Source organism: Anolis carolinensis, chromosome 2 (assembly GCF_035594765.1).
Source record: "Anolis carolinensis isolate JA03-04 chromosome 2, rAnoCar3.1.pri, whole genome shotgun sequence".
NCBI lineage: Eukaryota > Metazoa > Chordata > Lepidosauria > Squamata > Dactyloidae > Anolis > Anolis carolinensis.
The window spans coordinates 113044653-113063376 of NC_085842.1; the positions used below are offsets into that span (position 1 = coordinate 113044653).

An 18724-nucleotide genomic window follows, 5' to 3' on the forward strand; every position below is an offset into this window, starting at 1 on the left:
GGGGAGCATTCGCACAACAAAGACTTGTGCGCCAGCTGTGCCCGTTCCTTGGGAGGTTTGACTTGGCCACGGTGGTCCATGCTCTGGTTACATCCCGTTTGGACTACTGCAACGTGCTCTACGTGGGGTTGCCTTTGAAGACGGCCCAGAAGCTCCAACTAGTACAACAGGCGGCAGCCAGACTAATAACAGGAGCAGCTTACAGGGAGCCAGGGCCGGCCCCACTATGGAGGCCACGTGAGGCCTCCGCCTCGGGCGCAGGTCCGGGGGGGCGCCGTCAGGCTGGGCGGGAGGCGGGGCACCACCCTGGTGGTGCCCCGCCTCCCGCCCAGTGCGCCCTGGCCCGTCTGGCCTTTTCTAGCTGGCCAGACTGCAGCGGAGGTCCCTCCAGGCTGCGGCCTGGAGGGACCTCCGCTGCAGTCTGGCCAGCTAGAAAAGGCCAGACGGGCGAGCGGGAGTAGCGTGGGTGGCGGGGCCAACTCTGGCACCGCCCCCCCCTGCCCAGCGTGCCCTGGCCCCCGCCTCCCACGCTGCGTGGGAGGCGGGGCCAGGGTACGCTGGGCGGCGGGGGGGGCGGCGCCAGAGTTGGCCCCGCCACCCACGTTATTCCCGCTCGCCCGTCTGGCCTTTTCTAGCTGGCCAGACTGCAGCGGAGGTCCCTCCAGGCCGCAATCGCGGCCTGGAGGGACCTCCGCTGCAGTCTGGCCAGCTAGAAAAGGCCAGACGGGCCAGGGCGAATAGCGTGGGAGGCGGGGCCAACTCTGGCCCCGCCTCCCACGCTATTCGCCCTGGCCCCGCCTCCCACGCTGCATGGGAGGTGGGGCCAGGGCACGCTGGGCGGGGGGGCAACTCTGGCCCCGCCTCCTGCACTAAGATGGTTCTGGCCCATCTTACCTGTCCGAACGCATTTCCCTCTATGAGCCTTCTAGAACTCTTAGATCATCGGGGGAGGCCCTGCTCTTGGTCCCACCAGCCTTGCAGGTAAGGCTGGTGGGATCGAGGGACAGGGCCTTCTCGGTGGTGGCTCCTTGGCTCTGGAACACCCTCCCCAGCAACATACGGCAGATACCAACTCTCCTAGGCTTCAGGAAAGCCTTAAAGACATGGTTGTGCACGCAAGCGTTTAATGAATGAGAACATGGACTTTACATGACCTGTACGAGGACTTATTGAGGATTCTGGACGAATGGATTCTAATCTTGGACATGCTTAAAATTTTATATAATGTGATTTTATTTTGTAATGGTATCTGTTTTATATGAATTGTTATTTTGTAGATTGTTTTATATGAATTGTTTTTACATTGTTTTTAGGCATTGAATTTTTGCCTATTTATTGTAAGCCGCTTTGAGTCCCCTCGGGGAGAAAGGCTGGGTAAAAGTGATGTAAATAAATAAATAAATAAATAAATGAAATTGGCCCTTTGACTATCCAGCCATGCCCACCCCTGTTTTAAAGGAAAAGACTTTTGAATGTATGTTTGCCTCTCAGCCTGTAGTTACCCCATGGATGTCATATCTTATCCTTAGACAAGAAGTACTCAGAAAGGGTTTTGCAAGTTCATTCCTCTTAAATATAGCCCACAATATTTTTTGCATTCTCAAATAATTTATTCTCTCATTTATTTTGACAGGAGTGGATATTTTCTTTAAATGCATCGGGAATTTTGTGGACAGGATTGAATAGCAGGAAACAAAAATCTAGATGGGTTTGGTCAGACATGAAATCAGCAGCTAAAGAATTAAACAGGTACAGTTCATTATTGTTATTTAAACTTGGCAATGGAAAATTTAAACTCATCCAATGGAGGCTATTTTCTAGAAAACAGCATGAGCAATCTCCGACATGACAGGCAAAAGCATACCCCCTATTGCGCTCCCCCTCCCTACCTGCCAGACACTGTTTACTGCGGAGGAAGGGGGTCCATCAGCCCGTTATTTACCAGTCAACAGAGGAACAGACCCTCCCCCCTTCATTGTAGCACCTGCTGCCCATTCAGTGGAGGATTGTGGGACTTTCATACTCCCTAAATAAGGAGCTACATGGGGACTCTGAATAGAAAACTAGGGCCACATCTACATTGACTATTTAATGCAGTTCAAAGTTAGTTTCAAACTGTGGTAGCCAGACAACAGATCCCCATGAAAACATGTAGAAGAAAGCCCTTAATGAGCATCAGTGGTTTGTGTAATGGCCATCTGGGCCTCCAACTGGTTTCAGGATTTCTTCTGTAATCATAAGCACAGTGAAATCGCTTTCTTCAATGCCGATTTGAAACTGCATTAAATGGTTAGTGTAGATGGGGCCTAAGTTATACATTCATAACTGCCATGCAGAATTTCAGCTCATATCTCTAGTTCCAAATTGCCTGTTCTGAGACACACTTTTAACCATTGTATAACTCATATATATTTCTCTTTGCTTTCCCTTGTTTTGGTGTGGCTCATGTTGTTTTCCTTTGTGTTGCAAGAAATGCATCCAGCTACAGCAAAGATTGTGATTATTTCATTCACTTTACCGCAAAATGCAATACTTGGTCTGGCCAACAGGTATAAATATTACATAGCTTTGAATTTTTGCTAGGGGAGTATGTATTTCTTCTTCTGATCATAAATATGGTAGGAAATTGTTGCCTGTGTATATGGATATTGTATATGTAGCTTGCATTGATAGGAGTGCAGTTCTAAAACTAAAGACATAGAACCAAAGACATAGGGCTGATTTTTTATAACAGTTTTGCTATTAGCTGCAGAAAGTTATGGATTCTGCAGAGGCTCTTAGATTAAAGCACTCCCTCACTTGTGTTGACAGGGTAGAATCTAGGATAAAGCAATATTCTCTTGCTGGTGCAAATTTGTAGTTTGTTGGTTTTTTGGTGGTTTTCTCACAGTATTTTCTTTGGAAGAGCAATCATTTAGTCATTCCGTATGGGCTAAATGTCCCACCCCACCCTGTCAGGAGTCTTGTCAGCCAACAAATGGTCTTCTACTTCTAGTTCTCTCCTGATCTTGCCACCTTTCATTGCTCTGTTGTTATAGAAATAATGGACACAGAAGTTTCTGCAGGGACTAGGGGAATGGGAATCTAATGTCAAATATCCTCATTCTGGGTTGGAACTCAGGGCCCTTCCACACTACCCTTTATCCCAGAATCTGATCCCAGATTACCTGCTTTAAACTGGAATATATGAGTCCCCGCCGACAGATAATCTGGGATAAACAGATAATCTGGGATCAGATCCTGGGATATAGGGGCAGTGCGGAAGGACCCCCAGTTTTTGGCCCTGGAGGAGGATATTTGCACTTCCTTACATGTTCAGGAAACATAGGATCTGAATGTGATGCAAGATAATAAAGGATTATTGTGAGTACTTTTAACAGCTTGTTGGCTTCTGTTTGAAGGCTATTATATTTTGTTTAACTTACTCACAACAGAGGAAAAGACTGTTAATCATGTATTCCCAAGCTTATGTCATGCCTCTGCCAATGGAAGAGGAAAAACACCCACAGTCTACCTCTGTTCTAGGAAATAAATTATAGGTCAGCATCTCTCACATATCTGCCATCTCGTTGTGGGCAGCTCCTCATCTATAAGAGGCTCTAGGTGTACCACAGGGATAGGAATGACTAGAATTTCCCTATGGCTATCGCTTCACTCACATGCAACACTCACAATGTGTCTGACTTGGAAAACTTTGACAGTTGCATAACTTTACTTTGAGACTGTGTCTTTACAGTAAGGGCTATTACAACATATGTGCAAGTGAGTACCTTTCCTATAGCTAAAATATTTTTGCCATTCATCGGTCAATAGTTTTTGTATTTAGGTTAAGATTGGCTGGAAGCCCGTTTGGACGATGTGTGGGCCTTGACTCAGTTAGCCATGCTGCTTTGAGGCTTGAATGTGATAAAAAACACAAATGGATTTGTAAGAGGAAGGAAGGTAAGTTCCCTTCAAAACGTTTTTGTTGTTCTTGGTTTAATGATGATAAGATGTTCTTTATATATGAAAGGATGGAAGGTTTCATGTGCATCGTTCTTCACATATGCAAACCAAGGATGATATGTGAAAGAAAAACATGCACCTTGGTACAGTTTTCTGGATTAGACAAGTTATTAATAAGAAGAGGAGTTCCTCATCATAATGTATGTCTTTGTGGGGTAGGTTTGGAGCTAGTTTGCCATCTAGAGGGCAAATCCATCCTGTCTGAGAAATTTCTATAATTTTCCAGACATATGAGAGAAGTAAAAGTTCTCTTTGTAGTTGTGTCTTTCCTCACACTGGTTTTCTCCTGTCTATGCAGAAAATGTGAAAAAGTGCTTCAGAAAGCATGTGAGACTTTCTTCTGAATTATTAGAATAACTTCAGCTATCTCCATTATGGAGAAAGCATCTATCCTTAACTAGTTAGAGGACTATTTAAAGATGTTCCCAGTTGCATTACTAAATTGAAATGAAGCATTAATAAATTTCTAAAGGTTTCTGCCTTCATGGCCGACGCAAGCCTCAGTGCTCAGGCTATTCCAGTAGCAGTCAACTGCCAGATCTGGATTAAGAATCGGAACATGGGCATGCATTCCAAACAAAGGGTAACTTGACCCCTTTCTAGGAGCTGGGTTGTTTTTGGATTCTTTAATGCCTGCGCTCATTTAAATTAAAGACAAAAGGAAAATCTTGGTTGCATAAAAACTAATAAGGGAGGAAGCCTGCTGGCAGTTTTCCATTCTTCTATACACATCAAGGAGCCCCGGTGGCAAAGTGTGTTAAAGCACTGAGCTGCTGAACTTGCAGACCAAAAGGTCCCAGGTTCAAACCCCAGGAGCGGCAGGAGCGGCCGTTGTTAGCTCCAGCTTCTGCCAACCTAGCAGTTTGAAAACATGCCAATGTGAGTAGATCAGTAGGTACTGCTCCGGCGGGAAGGTAACGGCGCTCCATGCAGTCATGCCGGCCACATGACCTTGGAGGTGTCTACAGACAATGCCGGCTCTTCGGCTTAGAAATGCACCAACCCCCAGAGTCAGACATGACTGGACTTAACGTCAGGGGAAACCTTTACCTTTACCTTATACACATCAAATTTCAGTTTGTAACTCCCAACTGTTCTTGCTGATCCAGAAAGATTTGGGGCCCCACAAGGGTGAACATAAAAACCAACTCTGGGAACTAATCTTCCAAAAACTCCCAACAGGTCATGATAATTCTTAGAATCCTGATATAGAGGAAAGGCTTTAGGATATTACTAGCTGTGCCCGGCCACGCGTTGCTGTGGCAAAGTATGGTGGTATGGGAAATAAAGTATTGAGGAATTGGTAGTAGTTAAGGTAAAGGCTAAAGGTTTTCCCTTGACATTGAGTCCATTATAAATGGGTTATATAGCTGTGTGGAAGGGCCTTGAGTCTACACTGCCATATAATCCAGTTCAGATAATCTGTATTTTATAGGCAGTGTGGAAAAGGCCTAAGTGAGGCCTAACTCTGCCTGTCCCCTGGGCTGAGTGGGTTGCTAGGAGACCAAGTGGGCGGAGCTTAGACTTCTAACTGGCAGCAATTGGATAAAAACAATGATTCCCCTCCCTCTAATTAGGACTTAATTTTTCTTTTCTTTTTGTTGTATGAACATAGAGGCATGGATGAGGGGTTGTGCTGCCAAGTTTAGTGTTTCTGGGATGTGTAGTTTTGTTGTTTTGTCCTAGGCTGAAATTTCATTACCCTTTTATATACATAGATGGAAGTGTTCAGCTATACACAAATGGATGCTAATCATTCTTAGACAATGATAGCTTAACGGTTTCTTTATTTCCTCCTCAAGACCCAAGACTGGAAGCACATTGTCTCTTCCTAGAAGCAATTGTTAACTTTGGTAAAGTGTCATCTTCTAAAACATGCAGAAACTGCTGATCAGTCTTTTTGGTCTTAGTGAGCGAAAGGGTTCTTGGGGAGCCATATTGGATTTGGGAACAGATGAAACAGTTTATAGTAAAATGTTGGTACTGATGTAGATGTCTCTTTCTGGCCTTACAAAGGCTAATTTCTACCTCCTGATTAACTCACCAACAGTTTCTTAATTTTTTCCTTGTGAGGTCCCATTAAGATGTCCTATTTTTATCACAGTGCTTGGCCTGTTCACCGCAGTTATAGCCTGCATCCCTTGAACAACATACTATGCCAGACTTATTCAGTGAGTCTTGCTTCAGTTCAGCCAAAGATAATCAGTGAGCTAGACAAGTCTAATGTTAGTTGGATTTGTTACTGGTCAATCCACCAATGTTTACCAATGACTCCTCTGCATCCCCATATTTACCAGTAGGCTGCCACAGGGTTCTGTCCTTGGCTCAGTACTCTTCAACATCTTTATCAATGACTTGGGTGACAAAATAAAAGGCATGCTTATCAAATTGATAGATGACACCAAATTGGGAGTGATAGCTAATACCCAGGAGGAAAGGATCAGAACCCAAAATGACCTTAACAGATTATAGAGCTGGGCCAAAACTAATAAAACGAATTTCAACAGGTCAAAAGAGTCTCTTCGGGTAGATAGGGCGAGTTAAAAATAAACTTGTACTTACTTACTAGTACCTTACTACACTTCTTCCTAAGTAAGGTAGTATATACACTTAAGCAGAAAAAAGGAAAAGCAGTGATACAGGATGGGTAACCCCTTTCTTGCAAACAGTACATATGAAAGGATCAGATTGAAACTACAGGAAAAAAAGATTGCACCTAAACATTAGAAAGAAGTTTCTGAATATAAGAACTGTTCAGCAGTAGAATATTGCCTCGGAGCATGGTGGAATCTTCTCTGGCAGTTTTGAACCAAGGCTGGATGACCACTTTTTAGGAGTGCTTTGATTGTATATTCCTGCATGCAAAGGGTTGGACTACGTAATATTTAGGCTTTCTTCCAATTCTGATTCATAAGAATGGTTCTATTAAAATATGTGCTTACAAACTATGCTTCACCCTCCTGTGTTCCAACCGTCTCTTTGCTGTCTACTTGCAATTTTTTTTTAACCTAAAATATTAATGTTCGTATTGACTGATCCCAGGGAGCTGCCAGCAATAGCTCAACACATGCATTTTTGTGCTAGAGTGCAAATTTAAGATTTTTCTTTTTTCCTCTCCTACTCAGAGAATGACCTTTTTGATGTCTATACTGATCAATTTTTGTCTGGACCATTAGAACCAGTATTTTATACTACTCTGTCCAGTGCTCTACTCGACTGCTTAAAGCAACCAAACTGCACAGGGATAGTGCAGGATTACCAATACTTCAGAAGAACAAAAGGCATTAATATAATTATTTCTTATGATGAAACTGCAACTTCATTTGTGAGACGAGGTATGTCCATATACTTGAAATGAAGATCATCAAAATGCTTTGTATAAATATATTTTGTAAAAATATTTACAAAAATGATTTAAGAGGTTACATTTATCTGACTATATATGCATATTCATATTTTAATGTAATTGGTTTTTTTAAAAAAAAAACTGTACACTATGTATTTATATTTTATTCTTAACATTTTCTTATATCTTTTTCATGATCTCTTTTGGAAGATATTTGATGGCTCAGATCAAAGATTGTCTAGTTCAGCATCATTGTCATACAGTACTAAATTAGTTATGGAAACTAATCTCACTGATAAGACATGAATGCAGTAATGTTTCCTGTTACGTTCTCTAGCATTCAAGAACATACTTCTTATGATACTATATTATATAACTGTTAAAACTAATAGCAGTTGATATCCTTATTGTGGAAGTTTTTTCCTCTTCCTTTGGCAGAGGCATGGCATAAACTTTGGAATGCATGATTAAAAGGCTTTTCCTCTGCTGTGAGCCAGCAAGCTGTTAAAGTACTCACGACAATGCTTTATTGTCGTCATGTTACAGACAGATCCAACAGACTTCCATCTCCCTTCTCCCTCTGCTCAGCCTCTTTTCCTTATATCTTCCCTCAGCCCCACCCTTCACACACACACACACCCAATCATCAGTTGACGTGCATCAATAAGTCTGGATCAATGGCTGTTTTGTCATCCTTTAGAATTATGTTGTCTTCAGACAAGGACAGGACCTTCTGACTCTCTCACACTCTTAAATTTCTAATATGATAAGAGAGAAAACCATATCTGTGTTTCTGTCTTGTGATGTTATTTTCTTAGATACTGTTGCTTTCTGTCAGAATCAACAATGACTCCTCATTTTAACTACCATACATTCTGTTTCACCTGTCTGAGAAACCAGGGTTTTGGTACCATGGAGATCTACAGACAGAGGGAGAGCAAGGAATGGCAGCTTTCTCTACCTGTAAAATACATAATTGGATACAAAAATACAGCATCGTGTCTTGATCCATCTCTGTATGCCAGACATAACTGGCTAATGCCTTTACTACAACTTTGATTATCAATATTTTAATGAAAGTAGCTGGACTACTTCTTACTCTGACTTCCCAGAACAGATCATAACTTACCATGTTTTGCGGTTCAGAAAGTTATTTGTTGTTGGATTACTTATTGCTGATGTGCTGTTGATGATGTTCTATCCTTATGAAGTACAGGAAAGCCCCCTCCCTATTGCTCAATTCGCATCACAGGCAACAGATAGCAGACTATGTAGCTGCCATGTTGTCAGGACCCAGGCTGCAGAGCACCAATAACCATACACAGAGGCCAGAATCTATCTAATATCTTTATTGTAGGAGTATATAAAGTTAATAAAAACAAGTGTAGAAAATAGTCCAGAAGTAGACCTTTCAGGAAAGGTCAAAATTAGTCCAAAGAAACAATGTCCAATATGAAATATTAAGGTCCAAAGTTCTAATCCAGTAACCGAAACACTCACTTTGCCAAGCAAAGTGAGGGGAGATGACAAGGTCCTTTAGTCCATGAAACTTAAGCAAGGCTAGGAAGTAAACTTGATTCTTGGAACACTAGGCTTAATACAAGGCAACAAGAGACGAGGAGCAAGAACAGGATCCGTGGTAAATTCGTGGCGAGGTCCGGAAGGCAAGGCAAGGTCCGTGGAGCAAGGCAAGGTCTTGGGAAGCAAGGCAAGGCTGGAAACGGGAACAAAGGACTTGAACGCGGGAGTAGCGTAGTCCACACACAACCTACTCCCGAAGCTGACGAATTGACTCCGCAAGACTCCTACGTGGGCAAAACACCTAAATAGGGTCTCGTTTTCCCGCCAAAGAACAATTCTCTGGGGAACCAGAACCGAAAGCCATTCTCTGTGTCCAGATGCATGACTCCCTAAAGTTTCCCATGGGAAGCAGGCTTAATCAGCTGAATGCCTGGCAGCAATCCTAGCGCTCCTGCGAGACGCCTCCTGAGCGCCTTTCTGTTGTTTATAATAATCACGGCGAGAAAATGGGGGAGATTTCGGCTCAAGGCTTGTTTGGCAGACTTCTGGAAGGCAAATCTCCTGCAGGTGCAAGGGCTCAAATTCTGGCTGAAAAAGCTCCAATTCTGGCTGAAACGGTGGGAAACCTAAGTTTTCCTCTTCATCTGTCACAACAGTGCTAGGAACGGGACTACATGGCCCATGAGTCATCACACATGTAGCTGGACCCCTTATGACCACCGCCCACAGGGACCCAGCAGGGGTTACTTGCATCATTTTATTACTACATTAGTATATTACTATGAAACTTAATGACACATTTGAGTTAATGTTTGTTGACTCCATGAATCTAAAGTCTAGAAAATTTTATTCTGACAAATTTTATCTCAGTTTGTTTCAAGAGTGTTGCAAAATAGGACCAGGCCTTGGCTCTGGTCCTATTTTTACCATACATGTTATAAGGACTGATTTCCCCTCCACTCAGGTTTTCACCAGAAAGGGTAATCTAAGTTATCAAAATACTATGCAGATCTTCCATGTGAGGAAAAATCTCACTGCATAGCTTTTTAGCCTAGAAAAAAGGCAAGTAAATGGAGGGCCATAAGAGAGCTTTATAAAAATATGCATGGTGTGGAGAAGATAGCGTATTTTTCTTCTCTTGTAATACAACAACAACAACAACAACAACAACAACAACAATAACTTTATTCTTGTATCCCACCCCATCTCCCCGTAGGGACTCTGAGCAGCTCACATAGGGACCAAGCCCAGTAGTACACAATAAAATAAATCAACATAGGCACATTTAACTTATAAACATACTAGCTGTGCCCGACCACGCGTTGCTGTGGCGTTGCCGTGGCGTTGCTGGTGGTGTTGGTAAGAACTTGTTGAGGTAGTGGTGGTATTGAATGTCTGTTGTATGGTTGTCTTTATGTTTAGTATGCATTTGGTTGTTTGTGTACTGTGAAAGTGGTGAGGGTAGAGGGGGTCTATGTCCCTGTGTAGTATTGTATAGTATTTATACGTTGTCCATGTGTTGTGAATGCTTGGATTGTGTCCTGCTGCATAGTAGAAAGGGTTGGGCTAGATGGCCCTTAGAGGTCTCTCCAAACTCTTGGATTCTATGCTTCTATTATTATTATTATTATTATTATTATTATTATTATTACTACTATCTTCATCATTATTATGTAGAGGCTGGATGGCCATTTGTCAGGAGTGCTTGGATTGTGTCCTGAATGGCAGAATTGGGTTGGACTGGATGGCCTTTAGGGGTGTCTCCTAACTGTTTGATGCTATGATTCGATGTGTATTATTATTGTGCAGATATTAGATGGCCATCTGTCAGGAGTAGTTGGATTGTGTCCTCCTGCATGATATAAGGAAGTTGAACTGGATGATCCTTAGGGGTATCTGCTAACCTTAGGATTGTATGATATTCTTCTTTTTATTATAATAATAATTGAGAGGCTGACTGGCCATCTGTTGGGCGTGCTTGGATTGTGTCCTCCATGGCAGAATTGGGTTGGACTGGATTACCACAGTAATTATTTCTTTTTCTTCGTGTACTCTGTGAATGCACACTAATGGAGAGACTGCGCCTGCGCAGGTTCCAACGGAAAACTCTTCCAAGCTGAAGTTCAAATTTTTGGCGGTAGCCACGCCCCCCTTCCCAAGGGGCATATAAGGCAGCCCCGGGCGTCCGCTCTCCAGTTCCTTTTTTTGCGCCGCAAGTTTCACTTCAGACTCTTTCGCATGTCTACTACGCGCTTCAAACGCTGCACGCAGTGCGCTGCTAAAATTCCTGACTCCGACGGCCACGCCAAGTGCCTCTTTTGCCTTGGAGAGGCCCATGTGGTCGGTACCTGCCGCTTCTGCCTAGCTCTCACGGCTCAGGCCAGAAAGACCAGAGCCGCTAGGCTTAGAGCGGCGTTCTACGAGATATCTCTCGCTCCAGAACCAACTCCGTCGACGTCGGGAGCATCGTCGACACCAGTTCCGAGAGCAATGTCAGCACTGGCGGCTAAAGCCCCCTCAGTCTCGTCCAGGGCGTCTAGGGCTTCTAAGGCCGCTAGGCCTACTAAGCCACCGTGTACAGTGACGACGGCCACTGTGTCGACCCGTTCCGGGAAGGTGGGTCCTTCCTCGACGTCGAGCTCTCTGGCTTCGATAACCTCGGTCCGGTCCCGCATCGGTTCCCCTCCGTCGTCCTCTGCAATCAAAATCGCCTTTAAGAGGGCTCACGAGGAATCTCGTCAAGAGCAATCTGACTCAGCTGTGGTTCCTCCAACACCAGGCAAATCCATGAGGGTTACCTCCAAACAACCGCCGACTAAAAAGCGGCTGACTCAACGCTCCTCCTCCTCAGCCTCCTCGAGGAGAGATGCCCCTTCCTCCTCTGCAACTTCTTCGAGGAAGTCCCCGCCGATTGTGCCAGCCCAGCAGCCTCGAGATGTTTCTCAATCTTCTCCGGAGCCCCTTTCTGACGGCGAGCTGCAAGACTCACCCCATCACTCCACCCAAACGGTGGTAAGGGTGCCAGTGCCTGAACCCTCCGCGCCACGTCATCCCTCGTGCCAGGAGCTCTTCCCTCCGACCTCGACACCGGAGCGTGGCAGACAGACGGCCCGCTTGGCCCGGGCGGCCCAAGCCTCGGCCTCCAAAGACTCTCGGCCACCGGCCGTTTCTTCCCGTGAGGCTATGCCTCCTCCTGAGACTGTACTCTCTTCTCCCCCTCAGTCCCCTCAAGGGGCTGAGGAGGATGATATAGACATTGAACGCCCAGACTCTGCCCTCTCAGCCTCAGTGGTCTCTCTCGGCCTGGATCTTTCTCCTCCTCACGATGCGTATGAGGCGGACCCTCCTTCGTCGACAGACAATATCCGTGCCTTCTCTGATCAAATGGTCAGAATGGCCGATGCCCTGGGTATGGAGATCAAGCAAACCTCCAAATCTGTGTCTGACCCGGTCTTCAAAAGGGTTCAAGCCCAAGCTCCGCCGGCCATGCTGTTGCCCTTTTTGCCTTACCTCCTGGATGTCATTCAAGCCTCCTGGAAAACTCCATCGTCTATATCCCCGACCTCGAAGAGAATCGAAACTTGGTACCGTACCGACAACGATTCCCTGGAATGGCTAAAGCACCACCCTGACCCTAATTCTATGGTCGTCAAGGCCTCTCAATCCTCCGGCCGCCAATCTAATGCACCGGCCGATAGGGAAGGAAAACGTTTCGACGCGGTTGGTCGAAAGCTGTACTCGGGGGCCCTTTTACTTTGTTGAATGGCAAACTACGGAGCCTGCATGGGCGCTTACCAGCAGATTATCTGGGAAAAAGCCCAACCATTTTTTGCCAAACTGTCGGACGAAGATCGCTCCGTCCTTACCACCCTCCAATAGGAGGCCGATTCACTGGCCCATAATCAAGTCCGGATGGCAAAGCATACTGGTGACACAGCGGGTAAGATGATTGCCCATGCGATCGCCATCCGTCGCCACGCCTGGCTGAGGTCATCCGGTTTGTCCTCCTCATCCAGACAAGTTATTGAAGATCTTCCTTTTGACACGTTGGGCCTCTTCAACTCTGGTACTGACGACAAACTTAAATCAAACCATGACTTTAAGGTTCTTGCGTCGAAATGTGGCGTCAACCAACCTCAGGTGCAACGCACTCGCTGGTTCTCTCATCGTTTTCGACGTTTCCCGCCGCAATCTTTCCGGCACCAATCTTTTAGACGCCCCTCGGGCTCGAACAATCAAAGCCACCACCAACCCCGTTGAGCGGCTCACCCGCAGAAGCAACGGGGCTGAACTACTCCTGCTCCTCCGCAGGCACACCGGCGTACCTGACGCCATACTTTCTTGCCAAACCTTCTTCTCCGCTACCACTGCAAGGTCCACTCCGCCTCCAAACCTCTGTGTCTTTGCCGACCGCTTAGCTCCTTTCTACAGCCAATGGGAATCTATCACTTCAGATGCTTGGGTTCTCTGTATTGTCCGAGAAGGCTATGCCTTAGAATTCAAAGAACTTCCACCCACAGGCCACGTTCTTCTTTCCACCCCTTCTCGAGAGATCCTAGCCGAAATCGATGCCCTCCTTGCCAAGGGGGCTAGTCGGCCTTCTCCATCCGCACAGGACCCTCAAAGCTTCTTTTCCAGATACTTCACGGTCCTGAAAAGAGGAGGCGGGCTACGTCCCATCCTAGACTTACGGGCACTCAACGTCTTCATTCGCCCATCCAAATTCAGGATGGTCTCTATTGCCTCTATCCTTCCGATGCTGCAGCGGGGAGATTACTTTGTCTCCATAGACTTACGAGACGCTTACTTCCACGTAGCAATAAGGAAGGCTCACAGACGCTTCCTCTGCTTCAAGGTTCTCGATCAAACTTATCAATTTACCGTTTTACCCTTCGGTCTCGTCACAGCGCCGAGGGTCTTCACCAAGGTCATTGCTGTCGTGGCCGCCCATCTGAGGCTACAAAGGATCACTGTCTTTCCTTATCTAGACGACTGGCTTCTGGTCAGGCCCGACCCTGTTCTTCTCAAACGCCACGTCGACTTCACTCTGCAGCTCTTGAACTCTCTCGGTCTCCAACTCAATGCCGAGAAGTCGCACCTCACCCCGTCGAAGGAAATTCGCTTCATCGGCGCTCTCTTCGACTCCGTCGCACAGTCCGTGTCGTTGCCACTCGACAGATTTCTAGCCCTCCGTCACCAAATCATACTGTGTCGATCCACCCGGAGGGTCTGAGCTCGATCCATCCAAGTTCTTCTGGGTCACATGGCCTCCACAGTCCTCACTACCCCCTTTGCCAGACTGCACCTTCGGACTCTACAAAGGTGGTTCATAGACACTTTAAAGCCGTTCTACCATCACAACTCGAAGTTTCTGTCGATACCGCTTCACGTTCGTCAATCCCTCTCCTGGTGGATGTCTCACCGAAATGTGTGCAGGGGTCTGCCCTTCCACCCGGCGTACCCCTCAATAACCATAACCACGGACTCCTCCCAACTACGCTTGGGGAGCCCACATGAACGGTCTGACAGTCCAAGACCTCTGGTCCCCCTCCGAAAGGGCCAACCACATAAACTTTCTAGAACTTCTCGCTATCTTCAAAGCCCTAAAAGCCTTCTCTCGTCTGATCTGCCGCAAGTCCATTTTCATCCAATCGGACAACACAGTGGCAGTCTTCTACATCAACAAGCAGGGCGGTACGGGATCGAGGAAACTGATGCTCCTCTCCTCCCGCGTTTGGCTCTGGTGCATAGCCCACGAGGTCCAGATCTCCGCGACTCACCTTCCGGGAGCCCAGAATGACTTGGCGGATGCTCTGAGCAGAATGACAACCTCCTCCCACGAGTGGAAGCTCGATCCCGAGGTTCTCCACACCCTATTCCTCGACTGGGGGCAGCCTACTCTGGATCTCTTTGCCTCCCCCCAGAACGCTCAACTGTCCCGCTACGGGGCGAGACTCCCCCTGGACTCCTTCCCCGGCTGCCTAGGAGACGCCTTTCTTCTAGACTGGTCAGCGGAACCGCTCTACCTCTTCCCTCCTTTCCCTCTGATACCGAAGGTCCTCGAGAGGCTCCTTTCGATCCCGGTCACGGCGATCCTCATAGCACCGGCCTGGCCCCGTCAGCCGTGGTACCCAGCCCTCCTTCACCTCTCCAGAGGAACCTTTCGCCCTCTTCCGTCCCTACCACATCTTCTCTCCAGGGAAAACGGCCAGATCCTTCACCCGGACCTTACCTCTCTCAACTGCCTACGCCGGGCTGGAACCTCGTGCTCTCTCAACTCACGTCTTCTCCTTTCGAGCCGCTTGCCTCAACCGACCTGCGACTCCTTTCCTGGAAGGTAGCCTTTCTGATAGCAATAACTTTGGCACGTAGACCGTCCGAATTGGCTGCCCTGAGGATTGATGAGCCATATCTACGTTTTCATCATGACCGTGCTGTCCTTCGTCCGGATATCACTTTTCTGCCTAAGGTGGTCTCAGCTTTTCACCTTAACCAGGACATTGTCCTACCTGCCTTCTTCTCTAATCCCTCTTCTCCCCTCGAGCGGAGACTTCACCTCCTTGACGTTCGCAGAGCGCTCCTCTTCTACAGAGACCGCACCAGAGATATTCTTAAGACCCAGAGACTCTTTGTAACTTATGCTCCGGACAAACTGGGTAATCCTATTTCTTCCCAGAGGTTGTCCCACTGGATTGCTCAGGCTATCAAACTGGCCTACGAACTAGCTAAACACCCCCACCCCCCGTCCATTCATCCCAGATCAACAAGGGGTCTCTCGACTTTGATCGCTTTCCTGAGGGGTGTTCCGCTTGACTCTATTTGCAAAGCGGCAATCTGGTCGAACCCCCTTACGTTTGTCTCTCACTACAGGATAGACCACAAGGCCTTGAAGGACTCAGCCTTTGCAAGATCGGTATTGTCATCTTGCCTATCCTGAGAGCCAAGGGCCCACCCTTGTCTTTTCCATCTCTTGAACACTTACCTGCCAGGTGACTCTCTATACCTCTCCTTCAATGGGTCGGGGCTGTTTTCTCTCCCCCTCCACACTTATGTTTCGGGGTTTTTTCCCTGAATGTGTTCTCTCATGATGTTTTATACCGTTTGACTTACCTTGTGCTCGCTCTGAGCGCCTTGCACTGTATGGCCTTATTGTGCCTTATTCGAGGTTTACCCCTCTTCCCTTGGGAGAGTTTATGCATACACTATTGACAAGTTTTTTTCTTGTTGTAAAATGTTTATTCCATGCCTTTTTCTCGTCGTCTTCTCTCAGTATGTGTGATGAGTCATGGGCCATGTAGTCCCGTTCCTGGCACTGTGGTGCTAGATGAAGAGGAAAACTTGGGTTTTTCACCGTTTCAGTCAGAATTGGAACTTTCCCAGCCAGATTTGGAAACCTTGCACCTGCAAGAGATTTGTCTTCCAGAAGTCTGTCAAACAAGCCCTGAACCTAAATCTCCTACGTTTTCTCGCCATGAGTTTTGTAAACAACAGAGGGGAGTTCAAGCGGCCTCTCGCAGGAGTGCGAGGATAGCTGCTAAGCATTCAGATGATTAAGTCTGCTTTCCATGGGAAACTTTAAGGAGTCACACATCTGGACTCAGAGAATAGCTTTCGTTTCTGGTTCTCCAGAGAACTGCTCTTTGGCGGGAAAACGGGACCCTATTTAGGTGTTTTACCCACAAAGGGATCTTGCGGAGTCAATTCGTCAGCTACCGGAGTAGCGTGTGTGGACAGCTACTCCGTTTCCAAGCCTCGTTCCTGTTTCAAGCCTTGTTCCCGATTTCAAGCCTTCGTTTCCAGCCTTGTTTTACTCTCCGGATCTTGCCTTGTTTCCCGGACCTCGCCAAGTAATTCCACGGATCCTATTCTTGCTCCTCGTTTCCTTGTTGCCTTGAATCAAGCCTTGTGTTCCAAGAATCAAGTTATTTCCTAGCCTTGCTCAAGTTCATGGACTGAAGGACCTTGTCATCTCCCCTCACTTGCTTGGCAAGTGAGTGTTTCGGTTATTGGATTACAACTTTGGACCTTAATATTTCATATTGGACATTGTTTCCTTGGACTAATTTTGACCTTTCCTGAAAGGTCTACTCCTGGACTAATTCATACGCTTGCTTTTATTAACTTTATATATTTCCTTAATAAAGATATTAGATAGATTCTGGCTTCTGTGTATGGTTATTGGTGCTCTGCTGCCTGGGTCGTGACAGTTTGACTCCGCCACCCTAAGCACCAATTAACCTAGGCCAGAATGTCCACCGGAACCGTGCCGGGTGGCCAACCGATCAGCTACACCATCGACAAGGATGAGGTGGACCGGATCTGTGACAAGCTCAATGCGCAGGATGGGGAAATAAGGGGTTTGAAGGAGCGTGGAATCCGTCTCCCGGCCATGGCGTTGCCAACCAAGTTTTCTGGAGAAGCTTCTAAGGTTCATGTTTTCCGTCGCCAATGCCAGGCTTATCTAGAGGCCCGTGCTGCCGAGTTTCCCCAAGAAGACATCAAGGTGGCGTGGATATACAGTCTCTTGGACGGGCCAGCGGCCAACTGGGCGACGGCACTGTTCGACCAAGTCTCCCCACATCTAAGGTCAGCGCAACATTTCTTGGACCACCTTAAGGCGACCTGGGGAATCGAGGACAATTTGGAGGCAGCCGGCCACAAACTCCGGCGCCTCTCCCAAGGGGACAGACCCTTGTCCCAGTACATAGCCGAGTTCCGAGTGCTGGCCCACAACACCGGCTGGAACGATGTAGCCCTCAGAGGACAATTTCGGGAGGGTCTCAACATTGAGATGCTGGAAGAAATCTCCAAGGTGGATCCTCCCCACTCTCTTGAAGCACTCATTGATCAATGTTTACGAGCTGAAGTCATGCTTGCCAACAGAAAACAATGGGTCCGAGGCCAGAGCGGTAGAGCTGGGGTGAAACCTCCCGCTCCCACCGGCGTCCAGCCGCGTCCAGTATGGAGACCCCCGCCACCAGCCCCATACCCCAGAGGGAGCGAGGAGGTGCCGATGCAGTTGGGCAATGTGCGTCCCAGATTAGATGCCGCCGAGAAGGCCCGCCGCCAACGCCTAAATCTCTGTTGGTACTGCGGAAACGGGGGCCACTTCGCCAGAGAGTGCCCAGCCAAAGGGAAGCCCGCCGCCCGTCTGGCGGCGGCGTCCTCCACGGAGACGAAGACGTCTGAGGCGGCTGGCGCACAGCCGGCGGGGGAAGCCAGCGACCGGGCGTAGAGAGGCTCGCCAACCCGGTCAAAAAACCCACTCAAGAGCCGCCAACCGGGGTCCTGTTTCTTCTAGTGGTCACCTTGTGGTCAGCAAAAAAAGGACCCGTCATGGTCCATGCCATGATAGACTCCGGAGCCACCAACAATTTCATTGATAGAGAGTATGCCGACTCTCTGGGATTACAATATCATGACTTCAAGAATGCCCGTGTGGTGCAAGCCATCGATGGCCGCCCCCTCAAGACGGGTCCCGTAAGCCAGTGGTCGGAACCCACCAGAATGTGGATAAGGGAACATATGGAAGAGATTTCCTTCTTTGTTACCGAGGTTCCCCATTTCCCTGTGATTTTGGGAATTCCATGGCTGACACTTCACGACCCAAGCATCTCCTGGTCCAACAGAGAACTGCAGTTTGCTTCAAAATATTGCCAAAACCATTGCCTAGTAGCCAAGGTCTGCCATGCCACAGACACTGAACCCATTATCACCTTGCCCAAGAAGTACTCAGAGTATTGGGATGTATTCAATGAAAAGGAAGCCGAGAGATTACCCCCACATAGACCTTATGACTGTGCCATTGACTTGGTGGAGGGGGCCCCGATCCCGCGAGGACATCTCTACTCC

At 47.3% G+C, this 18724-nt stretch overlaps 1 protein-coding gene across 11 annotated transcripts in view; it reads left to right on the forward strand.

Moving 5' to 3' along the window:
- Positions 1-18724, forward strand: part of LOC107983185 (uncharacterized) — a 263915-nt gene that overhangs the window by 68019 nt on the left and 177172 nt on the right. For all 11 annotated transcript variants that reach the window (XR_010002771.1, XR_010002772.1, XR_010002773.1 and 8 more), the window contains 3 exons: positions 1634-1749; positions 3827-3942; positions 7131-7340. Coding sequence is in view for 8 of the 11 variants with exons in the window: in XM_062970409.1 (XP_062826479.1) it covers positions 1634-1749; positions 3827-3942; positions 7131-7340 (442 nt within the window). In the remaining 3 variants the exon portion in view is untranslated. The remainder of the gene's footprint in view (positions 1-1633; positions 1750-3826; positions 3943-7130; positions 7341-18724) is intronic.